This window comes from Onychomys torridus, unplaced genomic scaffold (genome assembly GCF_903995425.1).
Source record: "Onychomys torridus unplaced genomic scaffold, mOncTor1.1, whole genome shotgun sequence".
Lineage (NCBI taxonomy): Eukaryota > Metazoa > Chordata > Mammalia > Rodentia > Cricetidae > Onychomys > Onychomys torridus.
In genome coordinates this window covers 2,043,089-2,058,556 of record NW_023412870.1, presented here as the reverse complement: position 1 = coordinate 2,058,556, position 15,468 = coordinate 2,043,089, and the positions used below count along the sequence as shown (strand labels likewise).

The following is a 15,468-nucleotide window of genomic DNA, read 5'->3' as shown; positions in this document are numbered from 1 at the left end:
CCCGGTCACTAACGCCGTTACCGCAAGGATGGCAGGTCACCCGGGTCAGGCAGGGCTGACTTCCCAGTCCCTTGCCTCCGGGAGCTGCCCCTGCCGGGGGCGTGGCCGGTGCGGGGCCGCACTCCGGAGCCGAACCGGCCCGCGGGCCCGCCCTTGCAGCCCGGGCGCTGCCTTGCAGCCCGGGGCGCTGCCTTTGCAGCCCGGGGCGCTGCCGGTGCACGGCGGGCCCGCAGTTCCGGCCTCTCCGCCCTGCCCTTCAAATCACCTCCAGGCACAGGTAACGGCGGAGCGCTGGGCGCGGAGCCGCCCGTCACTGGGGACGCCGGCCCGGGACCCCGCTGGCCCACGCCCACCCCGCGCCCCCTAACGCGTGCCGCGCGGGCCTGGGAAGGGGCTGCGGAGATCCTGCACAAGTGGCCGCTATGCTGTCCGTCAACAACTCCATCTTCTACCGGCCCAAGGACAAGGTCGTCCATGCCGACAATGCCGTGTCAACTTCTTCCTCCCTGGTGGAGACCACCTGGTTCTGCTGAATGTGTACACACAGGTCACTGGGCGAGTGGGGATTTGGGAAGTGTGGGTACTTCCGTCGTGATGCGTACTTACGGCCGGTGTCTCCACAGTGGGCTGAGAGTGGCCACTCTTTCTCAGTGGTGCTATGAAAACTTTGTGCAGTTCCGATCCATGCGCCGAGCCCGCGATGTCCGAGAACAACTGGAGGGGCTCTTGGAGCGTGTGGAGGTTGGCTTGACTTCCTGTCAAGGAGACTACATTCGTGTGCGCAAGGTCAGTGTTTCTGTTAGAGTTTTGGTCTGTCTTTCTTTTCCTGGTCTCTTTCATTTTTTTTCAAGACAGGGTTTCTCTGTAGCCTGGCTGTCCTGGAACTCGCTCTGTAGACCAGGCTGGCCTTGAACTCAGAGATTTGCCTGCCTCTGCCTCCGAGTGCTGGATTAGAGGTGTGCACCACCTGGAATCCTGTTGTTTTCTTTCATGTATGTGTGTAAATATATGTGTAAGTCCATGGACAACCTGCAGGAGTCACTATGTTATAAAACAAAACCTTTCCCGGGCAGACACATCTCTTACCACAGATAGGGAGCCCACAGCAGACTAGAGTCTAACCTGGTGAACCAGTGAGTTATATTTGGGTCACTCATAGGACTGTGAGTGAGGGATTACTGGGTTACCAGGAGCAGAAATGACTCAAAGACAGCTGTATCACCAAGGCCCATCCACTGTGGGTGACAGCTCACAAAAGCTGGGAACCTGGAGCACACTGCACACCCTGCCTTTGCAGGTGGCTCAGTTAGTCTGACCTCTTAGACAGCTCTGCTGGTTTCTGTTTCTTCCGGGCAGCTGGCCAGATCTCAGGAGTCTTCTTTGTAGCTTTGTGTCTGAGAGGGACACAGTGTTTATTGATCACTCTGGCAGGAAGGAGCCTAGTGAATCTGGTCCTTTTGTGGGACTTCCTCAAGCTATTTTGAGTTGTTTAAAGAGCTTCTCTGCAGGGTGGTATGTTTCGATCTCAGAGGAAACTGTTAACAGCACACTTGTTTCCTCAACCGCACACACCACACCACTCTGAGGGCACAACAGCTTCCCTGCCGAAGCTCTTCCCTGCTTGTTACTGAAGCCCATTCTTCCCTAGAGAGCATGTGTTGGTGGATTCTTCACTGACTCCTCCCTTTTCAAGTTCTCCAGAAGCCTGAGCTCAGAGGCGGTAAGTAGAAGGCCTGCAAATGTGCCTGACCTTACTTCCTTGCCTGCTCCTTAGGCCATCACTTCGGGTTATTTTTCCACACGGCGAGGCTGACTCGGAGGCGGCTACCGCACGGTGAAGCAGCAGCAAGCAGTGTTTATTCACCCCAACTCCTCTCTCTTTGAACAGCAGCCACGCTGGCTGCTCTATCATGAGCTTGTCTTGACCACAAAGGAGTTCATGAGACAGGTACGGGGCCTTTGCTTGCTCAGATGAGGGGAGACAGGATGCTGGTATCTTAAACTCAGCTCCTATTTCTGGGACTGGCATTGAAAACAAGAGGCTGTTAGTTTAAGGTAGGATCAGATGTAATCAACTTAATGTATGCTTGGGATGTAGCTCAGCAGTCCTTGGCACCATTACAAATCAATACAAAGATATTTTCCTGCAACTGTTAGTGCCTTCCAAGGTCTGAGAATTCAACTCAGTTCATTTCATTCAATAAATACTTGAAGCTGTGCCTGATGGCATGGTCTGTAGTCCCTGGTCCTGAAGGTGAGGCAGAAGGATAATACATTCAAGGTCTGCCTAGATAACATAGTGAGACCCTTTCCCAAAATAAAAATGTGGGACTGGAGATGGCTCGGTGGTTTAGAGCACTCACTGTTCTTGCAGAGGACCCAGGTTCAGTTCCCAGTACCCATAGAGCAAGCAGCTCACAGTTAACTGCCTGTACTCCAGTTCCAGGGATCATCCATCACCCCTTCTGGCTTCTGCAGGCACTGCATTCATGCACACACTCAAACACCTACACACACACATGATCAAAAGCAATAAACAGAACTAGAGAGCTGTGCTGTGGGATGTTCTGTATGTCAAATGTGTTGCTCTGATTGGTTAAATAAGTAAAGTGCTGATTGGCCAGTAGCCAGGCGAAGGATAGGGTAGGCGGGACAAGGAAGAGGAGAAGGCTGGAACAGGAAGGCTGAGAGGAGACACTGCCAGCCTCTGCCATGAGAAACAACATGTAAAGACACCGGTAAGCCACAAGCCATGTGGCAAAGTATAGACTAACGGAAATGGGTTAATTTAAGATAAAAAAGGTAGATAACAAGCAGCTGCCACGGCCTATCAGTTTTGTAAGCAATATAAGTTCTGTGTGCTTTCTTTGTTGGGTCTGAGTGACTGTGGGCTGGCGGTAAGAGAGATTTGTCCTGACTATGGGCCAGGCAGAAAAACTCCAACTACAGAGCTAGCTCAGCAGTTAGAGCACTGACTGCTCTTCTAGAGGACCTAGGTTCAATTCCCAGCACTCATATGGTGGCTCACAACTGCCTCTAACTCCAGTACCAGGGAATCTGACACCTCTTCTGGCTTTTGGGCACCGGTTGAATGTAATATACAACCTATGCAGGAAAAATACCCATACACATAAAAAAAAATTTAAGTGTAGACAAAATAGAGGGAGTGCTGAGGATATCTCAGTGACAGTTCTGTAGCAAGCATGAGACCCTTGGTTCATATCCAGATCAATAAATATGGCACTAAGTGCTGGGACCACAGAGACACATGAAGCAGATGGTCTGCCCCGAGGGACAGGCTCTTCCCGGGGCTCACTTAACCTGCTGTCTCGAGCATGTCAGGGTGCATCTGCCCTGTTTAGCATGAAACACAGCCAGGTGCCTTTTCCTTGCCCTCAAAGGGGAAAGAGAAGCCTTTTTTCACCCAATTAATTCTGGTTTGGAAGTAAAGGAACCCTGTTATCTCTTATAGGTATTGGAGATTGAAAGCAGCTGGCTTTTGGAGGTGGCTCCCCACTACTATAAAGCCAAGGAACTAGAAGATCCTCATGCTAAGAAAATGCCCAAAAAAGTAGGCAAGACACGAGAAGAGCTGGGCTAGAAGGATGACCAACGGACTGGACCACACAGCTTCCTTTTCCTTCCATACTTTATTTAATATCTAGGAAATAAAATTATTTTTGGAATGAAGTGTTGGGGAGCTTTGGGACCCAGAGAAAGTGACATGAACTCCACCTCCTTGTTGCTTAAACTTTATTTATTTACAAATTAAATTACACAGCAGCTTTACACAGCATGAGATGGAAGAAGGAAGGAGAGTGGAGGGAGGCGGCCGGCTCTGGACATTCTTGTCCACCTGACCTGCACCTCCTCTTGTGCGTAGCAGTCCTCAGTGATTCCTTCACCCGAGTTTGGCTCAGGCCTTGGAACACATGTGTAAGTTGGGCTCTGGTTCTGACAGCCCCAGGGCACCAGAGCTCCCACTAGCAGCTTCTTCACAGGCGTCGAAGGTGAGCGTGAAGGCGTCAGCTGCAGAGACAAGTTAATGGAGGCTGGGGAGGAACAGACATGTTCTACCCTTCACCCCACCCCACCCAGTCCCAACACTCACCTTGTCCAGGTGGTGTCGACAAATGAGGCCACTGGAATTCAGGTAGAAGGTGGAATAGGCATCGAAGGTCCTGGGGAAGGGGGAAGCTCATGAGGGAGGTGAGGCGTCCTAGGGATCACAGACCACTGTGCCCAGCCACCTAGGAACTTAAGACTCCTAATGCTCAGGTGGGCTCAGAGCAATTGAATCCGAGTGCCTTCTACAGAAGACCTTAGATGATTCTACTGTGCTGCAGAGTCGCTGAACCACTAGTGGTTGTGTGTGGGTGGGTGAGTGCATGCGCCACCGCAGAAGACAATTGGGGAGCTGGTCCTCTCCTCCCGCCTGTAGTTACCAGGCATTGAACTACGGTGGTCAGGCTTGGAGGCAAGCACCTTTACTTACCCACTGAAACATCTCACTGGCCCAGAACAGCCATTTAAATGCTTAAGTACAATGGTAGAGGTCAAGCCTAATAATTTTGGGGGATGTACCAGCCAGAAACTTAACCGTGTACTTCACCTAGGGCTGTAAAATTAAATTTAGGTGCAGTATTTTTATTAACTTGGCCTTTAATTCCTGGTCCTCCAGGGAGCAGGAATATTTTGTTCAATACTAAGTACTTATCACTTGTCAGGTCCAAGTAGCATAGGAAGAAAACTAAAATTTGGGGATTTCTTTCTTTCTTTTTTTCTTCCAAGACAGCCTGTCCTGGAACTCGCTTTGGAGACCAGGCTGGCCTCAAACTCAGAGATCCACTTGTCTCTACATCCCTAGTGCTGGGATTAAAGGTGTTTTGTTACCATGGCTGGGCAGGGATTTCTTTTTTCTTTGTTTTTGTTTTTTGAGACAGGGCTTCTCTGTGTAACAGTTCTGGCTGTCCTGAACTTGCTTTGTAGACCAGGATGGCCTCAAACTCACAGAGATCCAATTGCCTCTGTCTTTCCTACAGGAGAGAGATGATTCTGAACCTTCTTACATGCTATAATGCTGCACACAAACACACAAAAATAATTTTTTAAAAATTAAAAAAAAAAAATAAACTAAGCTGGGTGGTGGTGGCGCACGCCTTTAATCCCAGCACTTGGGAGGCAGAGGCAGGTGGATCTCTGAGTTCGAGGCCAGCCTGGTCCACAGAGCTACAACCCCCGCACAGGCATGGAGTCTCTCACAGTCACACCCTGCAGCAAGGTCAGCCGCATCTCCACGAGGTCGAGGGAGACAGGTGTCCCCACAAAAAGCTTGATCCACAGAGAGCATTTGAGGACAGGAACCAGTGGTTTACCCAGCCAGACTTGAGTCAACACCACCATGCCTATGTGTCTGCCTCTCTTTTCTTTCTAGGCCTCAGCCAATCAGCGGCTGGCCGCGCGGGTCGGGTGGCTGCAGGGAAGTGCTTCCGCCTGTACACAGCCTGGGCCTATCAGCATGAGCTGGAGGAGACCACGGTTCCTGAGATCCAGAGGACGAGCCTGGGCAACGTCGTGCTGCTGCTGAAGAGCTTAGGTGATGGGCTGCCCGAGCCCTCCCGACGGGGCCGCCCCAGCCCTCCCGACGGGGCCGCCCCAGCCCTCCCGACGGGGCACTGGTGTTTGTGTAGGACTTGCTTCTAGTCTTCCTTCCTTTTCCCAGGGATCCATGACCTCATGCACTTCGACTTCCTGGACCCTCCACCGTATGAGACCCTGCTGTTGGCTTTGGAACAGCTTTATGCACTTGGAGCCCTCAACCACCTTGGAGAACTCACACGGTGAGGAGAGAGTCTGCGCTGGGCTGGGATAAAGAGAAGTCTGATGGTCCCGGGCCCTCGGTGGTGGTCCCGGGCCCTCGGTGCCAAGGGCTCCTGTAGTGGGGAAGGAGCCGGAGGGAAAACTGGCCTCAGCTCTCCCTTTCTTCTTTTCCAGTCTGGTCGAAAGATGGCAGAGTTGCCTGTGGATCCCATGCTGTCAAAAATGATCTTGGCCTCTGAGAAGTAAGTCTTTCACCCACCCAGCCCCTGGCACAAACTGGCCACAGCTCCTCAGTCCCAAGTGTCATCTCTCTTCCTTTCTCTTCATCATGGTTTTTCTGTATTTTTTTGGTTTTTCTTTTTTTTTTTTTTCCGAGACAGGGTTTCTCTGTGTAGCTTTGCACCTTTCCTGGGACTCACTTGGAAGCCCAGGCTGGCCTCGAACTCACAGAGATCCGCCTGGCTCTGCCTCCCGAGTGCTGGGATTAAAGGTGTGCACTGCCGCCGCCTGGCAGTGCACACCTTTTAAGAAGTCTTGCCAGGCGGCGGCGGCAGTGCACACCTTTAATCCCAGCACTCGGGAGGCAGAGCCAGGCGGATCTCTGTGAGTTCGAGGCCAGCCTGGGCTACAGATGAGATCCAGGACAGGCACCAAAGCTACACAGGGAAACTTTGTCTCAAAAAAAAGTTACCAGCCCTTTTGAGGCCCTAAAGGGTCTGTGAATCACCATCCTGTCCTTAATGTGATGGTCAGTGGGCACAGGTACAACCCAGGGCCAGTCTTTGTAGCAGAGGCAGGTGGATCCCTGAGTTCGAGGCCAGCCTGGGCTACAGATGAGATCCAGGACAGGCACCAAAGCTACACAGGGAAACCTTGTCTCAAAAAAAAAAGTCTTACCAGCCCTTTTGAGGCCCTAAAGGGTCTGTGAATCACCATCCTGTCCTTAATGTGATGGTCAGTGGGCACAGGTACAACCCAGGGCCAGTCTTTGTAGCAGAGGCAGGTGGATCCCTGAGTTCAAGGCCAGCCAGTCTGTATTGGGAGTTCCAGGCCAGGGAGAGCTGCATAATGAGACCCTCCTTCTTAAAACAAACTTATTAATAAAATAAAACCCAGGACTGTGAATGGAAGTTCTGTCTGTGGTCAGTGCTGGGAGGACTGCTGCTTTTGGAACAGGACGTTAGCATAGGTGTGGGGGACCACCTATAAAAGATTTCTGGCGTGGGGAGATGTCCCAATGGTTAAATGCACCAACTGCACTTGCAGAGGACCTGAGTTCGATTCCCAAAATCCACATGGTGGCTCCTAACCATCTTTAACTTCAGTTCTTCTGACTTCCAGGAATGTGGCACACAGACATATATGCAGACAAAAAAAAATTTTTTTTTAGATTTATTTATTTATTATGTGTACAGTGTTCTTTCTGCATGTATGTCTGCAGGCCAGAAGAGGGCACCAGATCTCATTACAGATGGTTGTGAGCCACCATGTGGTTGCTGGGAATTGAACTCAGGACCTCTGGAAGAACAGCCAGTGCTCTTAACCTCTGAGCCATCTCTTTAGTCCACAGACAAAAAATTTTATATGTATAAAATAAATAAATCTTAAAAAAAAAAAAAAAAAAAGATGCTCCTTTGCTATGTTTGAGATCAGAAATCTCAGCAGGCAGTGGTGGCACACACCTTTAATTCCAGTGCTCAGGAAACAGAGACAGGTGGATCTCTGAGTTTGAGGCCAGGCTGGTCTACAGATCAAGTTCCAAAACAGCCAGGACTACATAGAGAAACCCTGTACTGGAAAAAAGAGAGAGAGAGAAGAGAGAGAGAGAGAAGAGACTCTTTGTTTGTTCTTTGGTGTCCTGGTCTGAGCTCGCCTCTTGCTGCCCTGCCCCAGGTACAGCTGTTCAGAAGAGATCCTGACAGTGGCCGCTATGCTGTCCGTCAACAACTCCATCTTCTACCGGCCCAAGGACAAGGTCGTCCATGCCGACAATGCCCGTGTCAACTTCTTCCTCCCTGGTGGAGACCACCTGGTTCTGCTGAATGTGTACACACAGGTCACTGGGCGAGTGGGGATTTGGGAAGTGTGGGTACTTCCGTCGTGATGCGTACTTACGGCCAGTGTCTCCACAGTGGGCTGAGAGTGGCCACTCTTCTCAGTGGTGCTATGAAAACTTTGTGCAGTTCCGATCCATGCGCCGAGCCCGCGATGTCCGAGAACAACTGGAGGGGCTCTTGGAGCGTGTGGAGGTTGGCTTGACTTCCTGTCAAGGAGACTACATTCGTGTGCGCAAGGTCAGTGTTTCTGTTAGAGTTTTTTGGTGTTTCTTTTTCCTGGTCTCTTTTCATTTTTTTTCAAGACAGGGTTTCTCTGTAGCCTGGCTGTCCTGGAACTCGCTCTGTAGACCAGGCTGGCCTTGAACTCAGAGATTTGCCTGCCTCTGCCTCCCGAGTGCTGGATTAGAGGTGTGCACCACCTGGAATCCTGTTGTTTTCTTTCATGTATGTGTGTAAATATATGTGTAAGTCCATGGACAACCTGCAGGAGTCACTATGTTATAAAACAAAACCTTTCCCGGGCAGACACATCTCTTACCACAGATAGGGAGCCCACAGCAGACTAGAGTCTAACCTGGTGAACCAGTGAGTTATATTTGGGTCACTCATAGGACTGTGAGTGAGGGATTACTGGGTTACCAGGAGCAGAAATGACTCAAAGACAGCTGTATCACCAAGGCCCATCCACTGTGGGTGACAGCTCACAAAAGCTGGGAACCTGGAGCACACTGCACACCCTGCCTTTGCAGGTGGCTCAGTTAGTCTGACCTCTTAGACAGCTGCTGGCTTTTCTGTTTCTTCCGGGCAGCTGGCCAGATCTCAGGAGTCTTCTTTGTAGCTTTGTGTCTGAGAGGGACACAGTGTTTATTGATCACTCTGGCAGGAAGGAGCCTAGTGAATCTGGTCCTTTTGTGGGACTTCCTCAAGCTATTTTGAGTTGTTTAAAGAGCTTCTCTGCAGGGTGGTATGTTTCGATCTCAGAGGAAACTGTTAACAGCACACTTGTTTCCTCAACCGCACCACCACACCACTCTGAGGGCACACAGCTTCCCTGCCGAAGCTCTTCCCTGCTTGTTACTGAAGCCCATCTTCCCTAGAGAGCATGTGTTGGTGGATTCTTCACTGACTCCTCCCTTTTCAAGTTCTCCAGAAGCCTGAGCTCAGAGGCGGTAAGTAGAAGGCCTGCAAATGTGCCTGACCTTACTTCCTTGCCTGCTCCTTAGGCCATCACTTCGGGTTATTTTTACCACACGGCGAGGCTGACTCGGAGCGGCTACCGCACGGTGAAGCAGCAGCAGACAGTGTTTATTCACCCCAACTCCTCTCTCTTTGAACAGCAGCCACGCTGGCTGCTCTATCATGAGCTTGTCTTGACCACAAAGGAGTTCATGAGACAGGTACGGGGCCTTTGCTTGCTCAGATGAGGGGAGACAGGATGCTGGTATCTTAAACTCAGCTCCTATTTCTGGGACTGGCATTGAAACAAGAGGCCTGTTAGTTTAAGGTAGGATCAGATGTAATCAACTTAATGTATGCTTGGGATGTAGCTCAGTGGTACAGTCCTTGGCACCATTACAAATCAATACAAAGATATTTTCCTGCAACTGTTAGTGCCTTCCAAGGTCTGAGAATTCAACTCAGTTCATTTCATTCAATAAATACTTGAAGCTGTGCCTGATGGCATAGGTCTGTAGTCCCTGGTCCTGAAGGTGAGGCAGAAGGATAATACATTCAAGGTCTGCCTAGATAACATAGTGAGACCCTTTCCCAAAATAAAAATGTGGGACTGGAGATGGCTCGGTGGTTTAGAGCACTCACTGTTCTTGCAGAGGACCCAGGTTCAGTTCCCAGTACCCATAGAGCAAGCAGCTCACAGTTAACTGCCTGTACTCCAGTTCCAGGGATCATCCATCACCCCTTCTGGCTTCTGCAGGCACTGCATTCATGCACACACTCAAACACCTACACACACACATGATCAAAAGCAATAAACAGAACTAGAGAGCTGTGCTGTGGGATGTTCTGTATGTCAAATGTGTTGCTCTGATTGGTTAAAATAAGTAAAGTGCTGATTGGCCAGTAGCCAGGCAGGAAGGATAGGGTAGGCGGGACAAGGAAGAGGAGAAGGCTGGGAACAGGAAGGCTGAGAGGAGACACTGCAGCCTCTGCCATGAGAAACAACATGTAAAGACACCGGTAAGCCACAAGCCATGTGGCAAAGTATAGACTAACGGAAATGGGTTAATTTAAGATAAAAAGGTAGATAACAAGCAGCTGCCACGGCCATACAGTTTGTAAGCAATATAAGTTTCTGTGTGCTTTCTTTGTTGGGTCTGAGTGACTGTGGGACTGGCGGGGTAAGAGAGATTTGTCCTGACTATGGGCCAGGCAGAAAACTCCAACCTAACGAGCTAGCTCAGCAGTTAAGAGCACTGACTGCTCTTCTAGAGGACCTAGGTTCCAATTCCCAGCACTCATATGGTGGCTCACAACTGCCTCTAACTCAGTACCAGGGAATCTGACACCCTCTTCTGGCCTTTTGGGCACCGGGTATGCATGTAATATACAACCTATTGCAGGAAAAATACCCATACACATAAAAAAAATTTAAGTGTAGACAAAATAGAGGGAGTGCTGAGGATATCTCAGTGACAGTCTTCTGTAGCAAGCATGAGACCCTTGGGTTCATATCCAGATCAATAAAATGTGCACTAAGTGCTGGGACCACAGAGACACATGAAGCAGATGAAGTCTGCCCCGAGGGACAGGCTCTTCCCGGGGCTACTTAACCTGCTGTCTCGAGCATGTCAGGGTGCATCTGCCCTGTTTAGCATGAAACACAGCCAGGTGCCTTTTCCTTGCCCTCAAAGGGGAAAGAGAAGCCTTTTTTCACCCAACAATTAATTCTGGTTTGGAAGTAAAGGAACCCTGTTTATCTCTTATAGGTATTGGAGATTGAAAGCAGCTGGCTTTTGGAGGTGGCTCCCCACTACTATAAAGCCAAGGAACTAGAAGATCCTCATGCTAAGAAAATGCCCAAAAAAAGTAGGCCAAGACACGAGAAGAGCTGGGCTAGAAGGATGACCAACGGACTGGACCACACAGCTTCCTTTTCCTTCCATACTTTATTTAATATCTAGGAAATAAAATTATTTTTGGAATGAAGTGTGTGGGAGCTTTGGGACCCAGAGAAAGTGACATGAAACTCCACCTCCTTGTTGCTTAAACTTTATTATTTACAAATTAAATTACACAGCAGCTTTACACAGCATGAGATGGGAAGAAGGAAGGAGAGTGGAGGGAGGCGGCCGGCTCTGGACATTCTTGTCCCACCTGACCTGCACCTCCTCTTGTGCGTAGCAGTCCTCAGTGATTCCTTCACCCGAGTTTGGCTCAGGCCTTGGAACACATGTGTAAGTTGGGCTCTGGTTCTGACAGCCCCAGGGCCACCAGAGCTCCCACTAGCAGCTTCTTCACAGGCGTCGAAGGTGAGCGTGAAGGCGTCAGCTGCAGAGACAAGTTAATGGAGGCTGGGGAGGAACAGACATGTTCTACCCTTCACCCCACCCCACCCAGTCCCAACACTCACCTTGTCCAGGTGGTGTCGACCAAATGAGGCCACTGGAATTCAGGTAGAAGGTGGAATAGGCATCGAAGGTCCTGGGGAAGGGGGAAGCTCATGAGGGAGGTGAGGCGTCCTAGGGATCACAGACACCACTGTGCCCAGCCACCTAGGAACTTAAGACTCCTAATGCTCAGGTGGGCTCAGAGCAATTGAATCCGAGTGCCTTCTACAGAAGACCTTAGATGATTCTACTGTGCTGCAGAGTCGCTGAACCACTAGTGGTTGTGTGTGGGTGGGTGAGTGCATGCGCCACCGCAGAAGACAATTGGGGAGCTGGTCCTCTCCTCCCGTCCTGTAGTTACCAGGCATTGAACTACGGTGGTCAGGCTTGGAGGCAAGCACCTTTACTTACCCACTGAAACATCTCACTGGCCCAGAACAGCCATTTAAATGCTTAAGTACAATGGTAGAGGTCAAGCCTAATAATTTTGGGGGATGTACCAGCCAGAAACTTAACCGTGTACTTCACCTAGGGCTGTAAAATTAAATTTAGGTGGCAGTATTTTTATTCACTTGGCCTTTAATTCCTGGTCCTCCAGGGAGCAGGAATATTTTGTTCAATAACTAAGTACTTATCACTTGTCAGGTCCAAGTAGCATAGGAAGAAAACTAAAATTTGGGGATTTCTTTCTTTCTTTTTTTCTTCCAAGACAGCCTGTCCTGGAACTCGCTTTGGAGACCAGGCTGGCCTCAAACTCAGAGATCCACTTGTCTCTACATCCCTAGTGCTGGGATTAAAGGTGTTTGTTACCATGGCTGGGCAGGGATTTCTTTTTTCTTTGTTTTTGTTTTTTGAGACAGGGCTTCTCTGTGTAACAGTTCTGGCTGTCCTGAACTTGCTTTATAGACCAGGATGGCCTCAAACTCACAGAGATCCAATTGCCTCTGTCTTTCCTACAGGAGAGAGATGATTCTGAACCTTCTTACATGCTATAATGCATGCACACAAACACACAAAAATAAAATTTTTTAAAAATTAAAAAAAAAAATAAACTAAGCTGGGTGGTGGTGGCGCACGCCTTTAATCCCAGCACTTGGGAGGCAGAGGCAGGTGGATCTCTGAGTTCGAGGCCAGCCTGGTCCACATGAGCAAGTTCTAGAACAGCCAGGATTGTTGTATAGGGAAATCTTGTCTCGGAAAACAAAAACAGAAAAAATCTACAGTCAAATCAGGATTAAGACAAGGACTGCTGGGAGACAAGATCACCAACTTCCAAGACAGCAGCAATGTTAGGGAAGCCATTGTTCCTGCCCCTCTTACCGGTAAAGCTCCTCTTTATCACGCCTGTAGAAACGCAGGAAGAGCATATGTATGGGTAGACCTACTAGACGCCAGCGGGCTTGGAGGGTCCAGTTCTCAGGGTGGCGGGTCAGCTGTAGAACCTCCAACTGAAACTGTGCAAAATAGTTCCAAGCCAGGAAGCGGCAAAGGGTCAGAGACATAACGTACCATGTCCGGCCCCTGTGAGGATCGAAGGGAGGGGACATCAGGACTGCAGAACCAGAAAGCCAAGCTGGCTTCTGTTGAAGGAGCAGGGAATGGTCGCAAGAGGCAGCCTGGAAGCTCTGAGACAAGGCTCAGCACTGGGTCCTCCTCTCCCTCCCTTGCCCCATCTCTCACTTGGTACGGATGTTCAGGACCTCATTGATGAATTCCACATCCATTGAGTACAGAGTGTAGTCATGAGAGCGAAGGAAGAGCGTAGGAAGCTGAGGAGAAGAAGATGGCGTCAACTCAGTGGGAGAAAGGATCCTGTTTCAGGATCTGTGCACTTATTTTTGAGACAAGGTGTGTAGCCCAGTCTGGCCTTGAACTTAGAATCCTCTTCCCTCGACCTCCTGAGTGACTGCGTTACAGGCCTGTCACCGGTTTGGCTTATTTCTCAGTTATCTATTTTTAGGGTCGTCTAACTTCCACTCCCACCCGCAACTGAAAGGTCATCTCCAGTTTAACTGTCCTTCATTCAGAGGGACATCCATTCCCCTAGGGAGAAATTTCACAGCACAGCCCTAGGCCTGCCTCATGCTGCCAAGAATTCAGTTGCCTAGCTTGTCTCCATATTCTTCCCCACTACACATGCTTACCTCCTGCCTCAATTTCTCATACATGACAGCCAGGTGCTCCTCCATACTCTGATCTCTTGATGGGGTGGCAGGGGAAGGGTGGGAAGCTTCAGGAGCTTGGAAAGGTGTCAAAGCCCCAGGATAGGGGCAAGGGGGTCCCTCAAAAAGACTTCTAAGCCCATCCAGACAACCACTGTGCAACTCAGGTCCTGGTCCCTCCTCCCGCTTTCCTAGAGGAAGAGCCACCCACAGTGAGCTGAGAGCCTGGACCTGAGAGACAGGTGGTGGGAGAGCCTGAGGAAGAGGGTGGGTGGGAGGGTGCGGGGGTGTGAGAGACCAGAGAAGAGGAAGAGATGGAGAAGTGGGTGGGGTGGAGTGGGGCCAGATGGGTGGGAATGGTAGAGTCCGAGGAGAAAGCTGGTCCTAGAGAAAGAGAACAGAAAGAAAAACATCAGCTGTCTAAGCTGGGCATGGTGGTCCTGGAGAGGCAGAGGCAGGGCTGCTCATTGAGTTACAGGCCAGCCAGGACTACACAGTGAGACAAAAACAAAGCAAAAAATCAGCTGTCTAGTGCTTCCTCCAAGCTGGGCTGGTAACAAGGTTCAAATCCTATCTGCTCCTCTGGCAGAAGAGAGAAGAACCAGAGGAAGGAGGGATGGAGTCTCCAGTCTCCAGAGAAGACACCAGGAAAGAGTGTCAGGGGAGGACGGTACCGGTGACACCTTCTCTAGCTTTGGGAAAGGCACCTTTACAACCCCTTACGATTGGAGACAGTTTTACACCTCTGGCTCCAAGAGTCCTAAGAAGATATTTTACGAACAACTGAAGAACCGGTTTATTGTATGGTGGATGAAATGATGTGACCTATAACATGTTCATGATTCTGAAACGGAGTTGTGCGTGGCAAAGGACCTCAGGTGAAAGGTATGAATTTTGAGTTCCGGGACTCTTTCCCTATGCCTCAGTTTCCTGTAAATGGGGAACAGTTAGTCCTCGGTGACTGATAATGAGGGCTACACAGGGTGATGAATGTAGATTGAACATCAGCATCCACACAGTAGCACATAATGGAAACTACTATCATTCTGGGCCCCACTGAATGACACAACCCTGGCCACCGCTGGAGCGTGAACTCCTCCGGTCACTAACGCCGTTACCGCAAGGATGGCAGGTCACCCGGGTCAGGCAGGGCTGACTCCCAGTCCCTTGCCTCCGGGAGGCTCCCCTGCCGGGGGCGTGGCGGTGCGGGGCCGCACTCCGGAGCCGAACCGGCCCGCGGGCCCGCCTTGCAGCCCGGGGCGCTGCCTTGCAGCCCGGGGCGCTGCCTTTGCAGCCCGGGGCGCTGCCGGTGCACGGCGGGCCCGCAGTTCCGGCCTCTCCGCCCTGCCCTTCAAATCACCTCCAGGCACAGGTAACGGCGGAGGCTGGGGCGGAGCCGCCCGTCACTGGGGACGCCGGCCCGGGACCCCGCTGGCCCACGCCCACCCCGCGCCCCCTAACGCGTGCCGCGCGGGCCTGGGAAGGGGCTGCGGGGGCCACTGCGCCTGCGCGGCCCCGCCCCCGCCCGGCTCGGAGGGTCTCCGCCCGCCCCTCGCCCGTCGCCTCCGCCTCACCTGGGGTCGAGCCTGGTAGGCGCGCAGGCAGGGGCCCAGGCGCCGGGCGGCCCCCCGACTCGGGCGGTACATGGTGTTCCTGGGGGTGAGCGGGCGCCTCCCGCCTCCTCACTGGGCAGTGCGCCCCGGGACCGGCTCCGTGAAGGGAGAGGAGGGAGGGGGCCGGGGCGGAGGGAGGGGAACGGAGCCCCGTGCGCCTGCGCAGTGGGGGCCCGCCGCCGCGGTGCCGCTGCGCGGGTGTGCGCCTGCGCTTGGCGGGCCGAGGAGCGCCTGCGCAGCCTCTGATCAG

At 51.4% G+C, this 15,468-nt stretch overlaps 1 protein-coding gene and 1 pseudogene across 1 annotated transcript; one reads left to right on the top strand and one right to left on the bottom strand.

Annotated features, from left to right (window-relative positions):
- Nucleotides 1–3,808: 3,808 nt before the first annotated feature.
- On the bottom strand, nt 3,809–15,383 carry LOC118576038 (uncharacterized protein C6orf136 homolog). Its single transcript, XM_036176449.1, is given in 7 exon segments — nt 3,809–3,972; nt 3,975–4,029; nt 4,112–4,181; nt 12,764–12,964; nt 13,124–13,212; nt 13,588–13,989; nt 15,180–15,383. Coding segments are annotated over 7 exon segments (945 nt in total). The 5' UTR covers nt 15,252–15,383; the 3' UTR covers nt 3,809–3,916.
- On the top strand, nt 4,201–11,010 carry LOC118575978 (annotated as a pseudogene).
- Nucleotides 15,384–15,468: the final 85 nt, after the last annotated feature.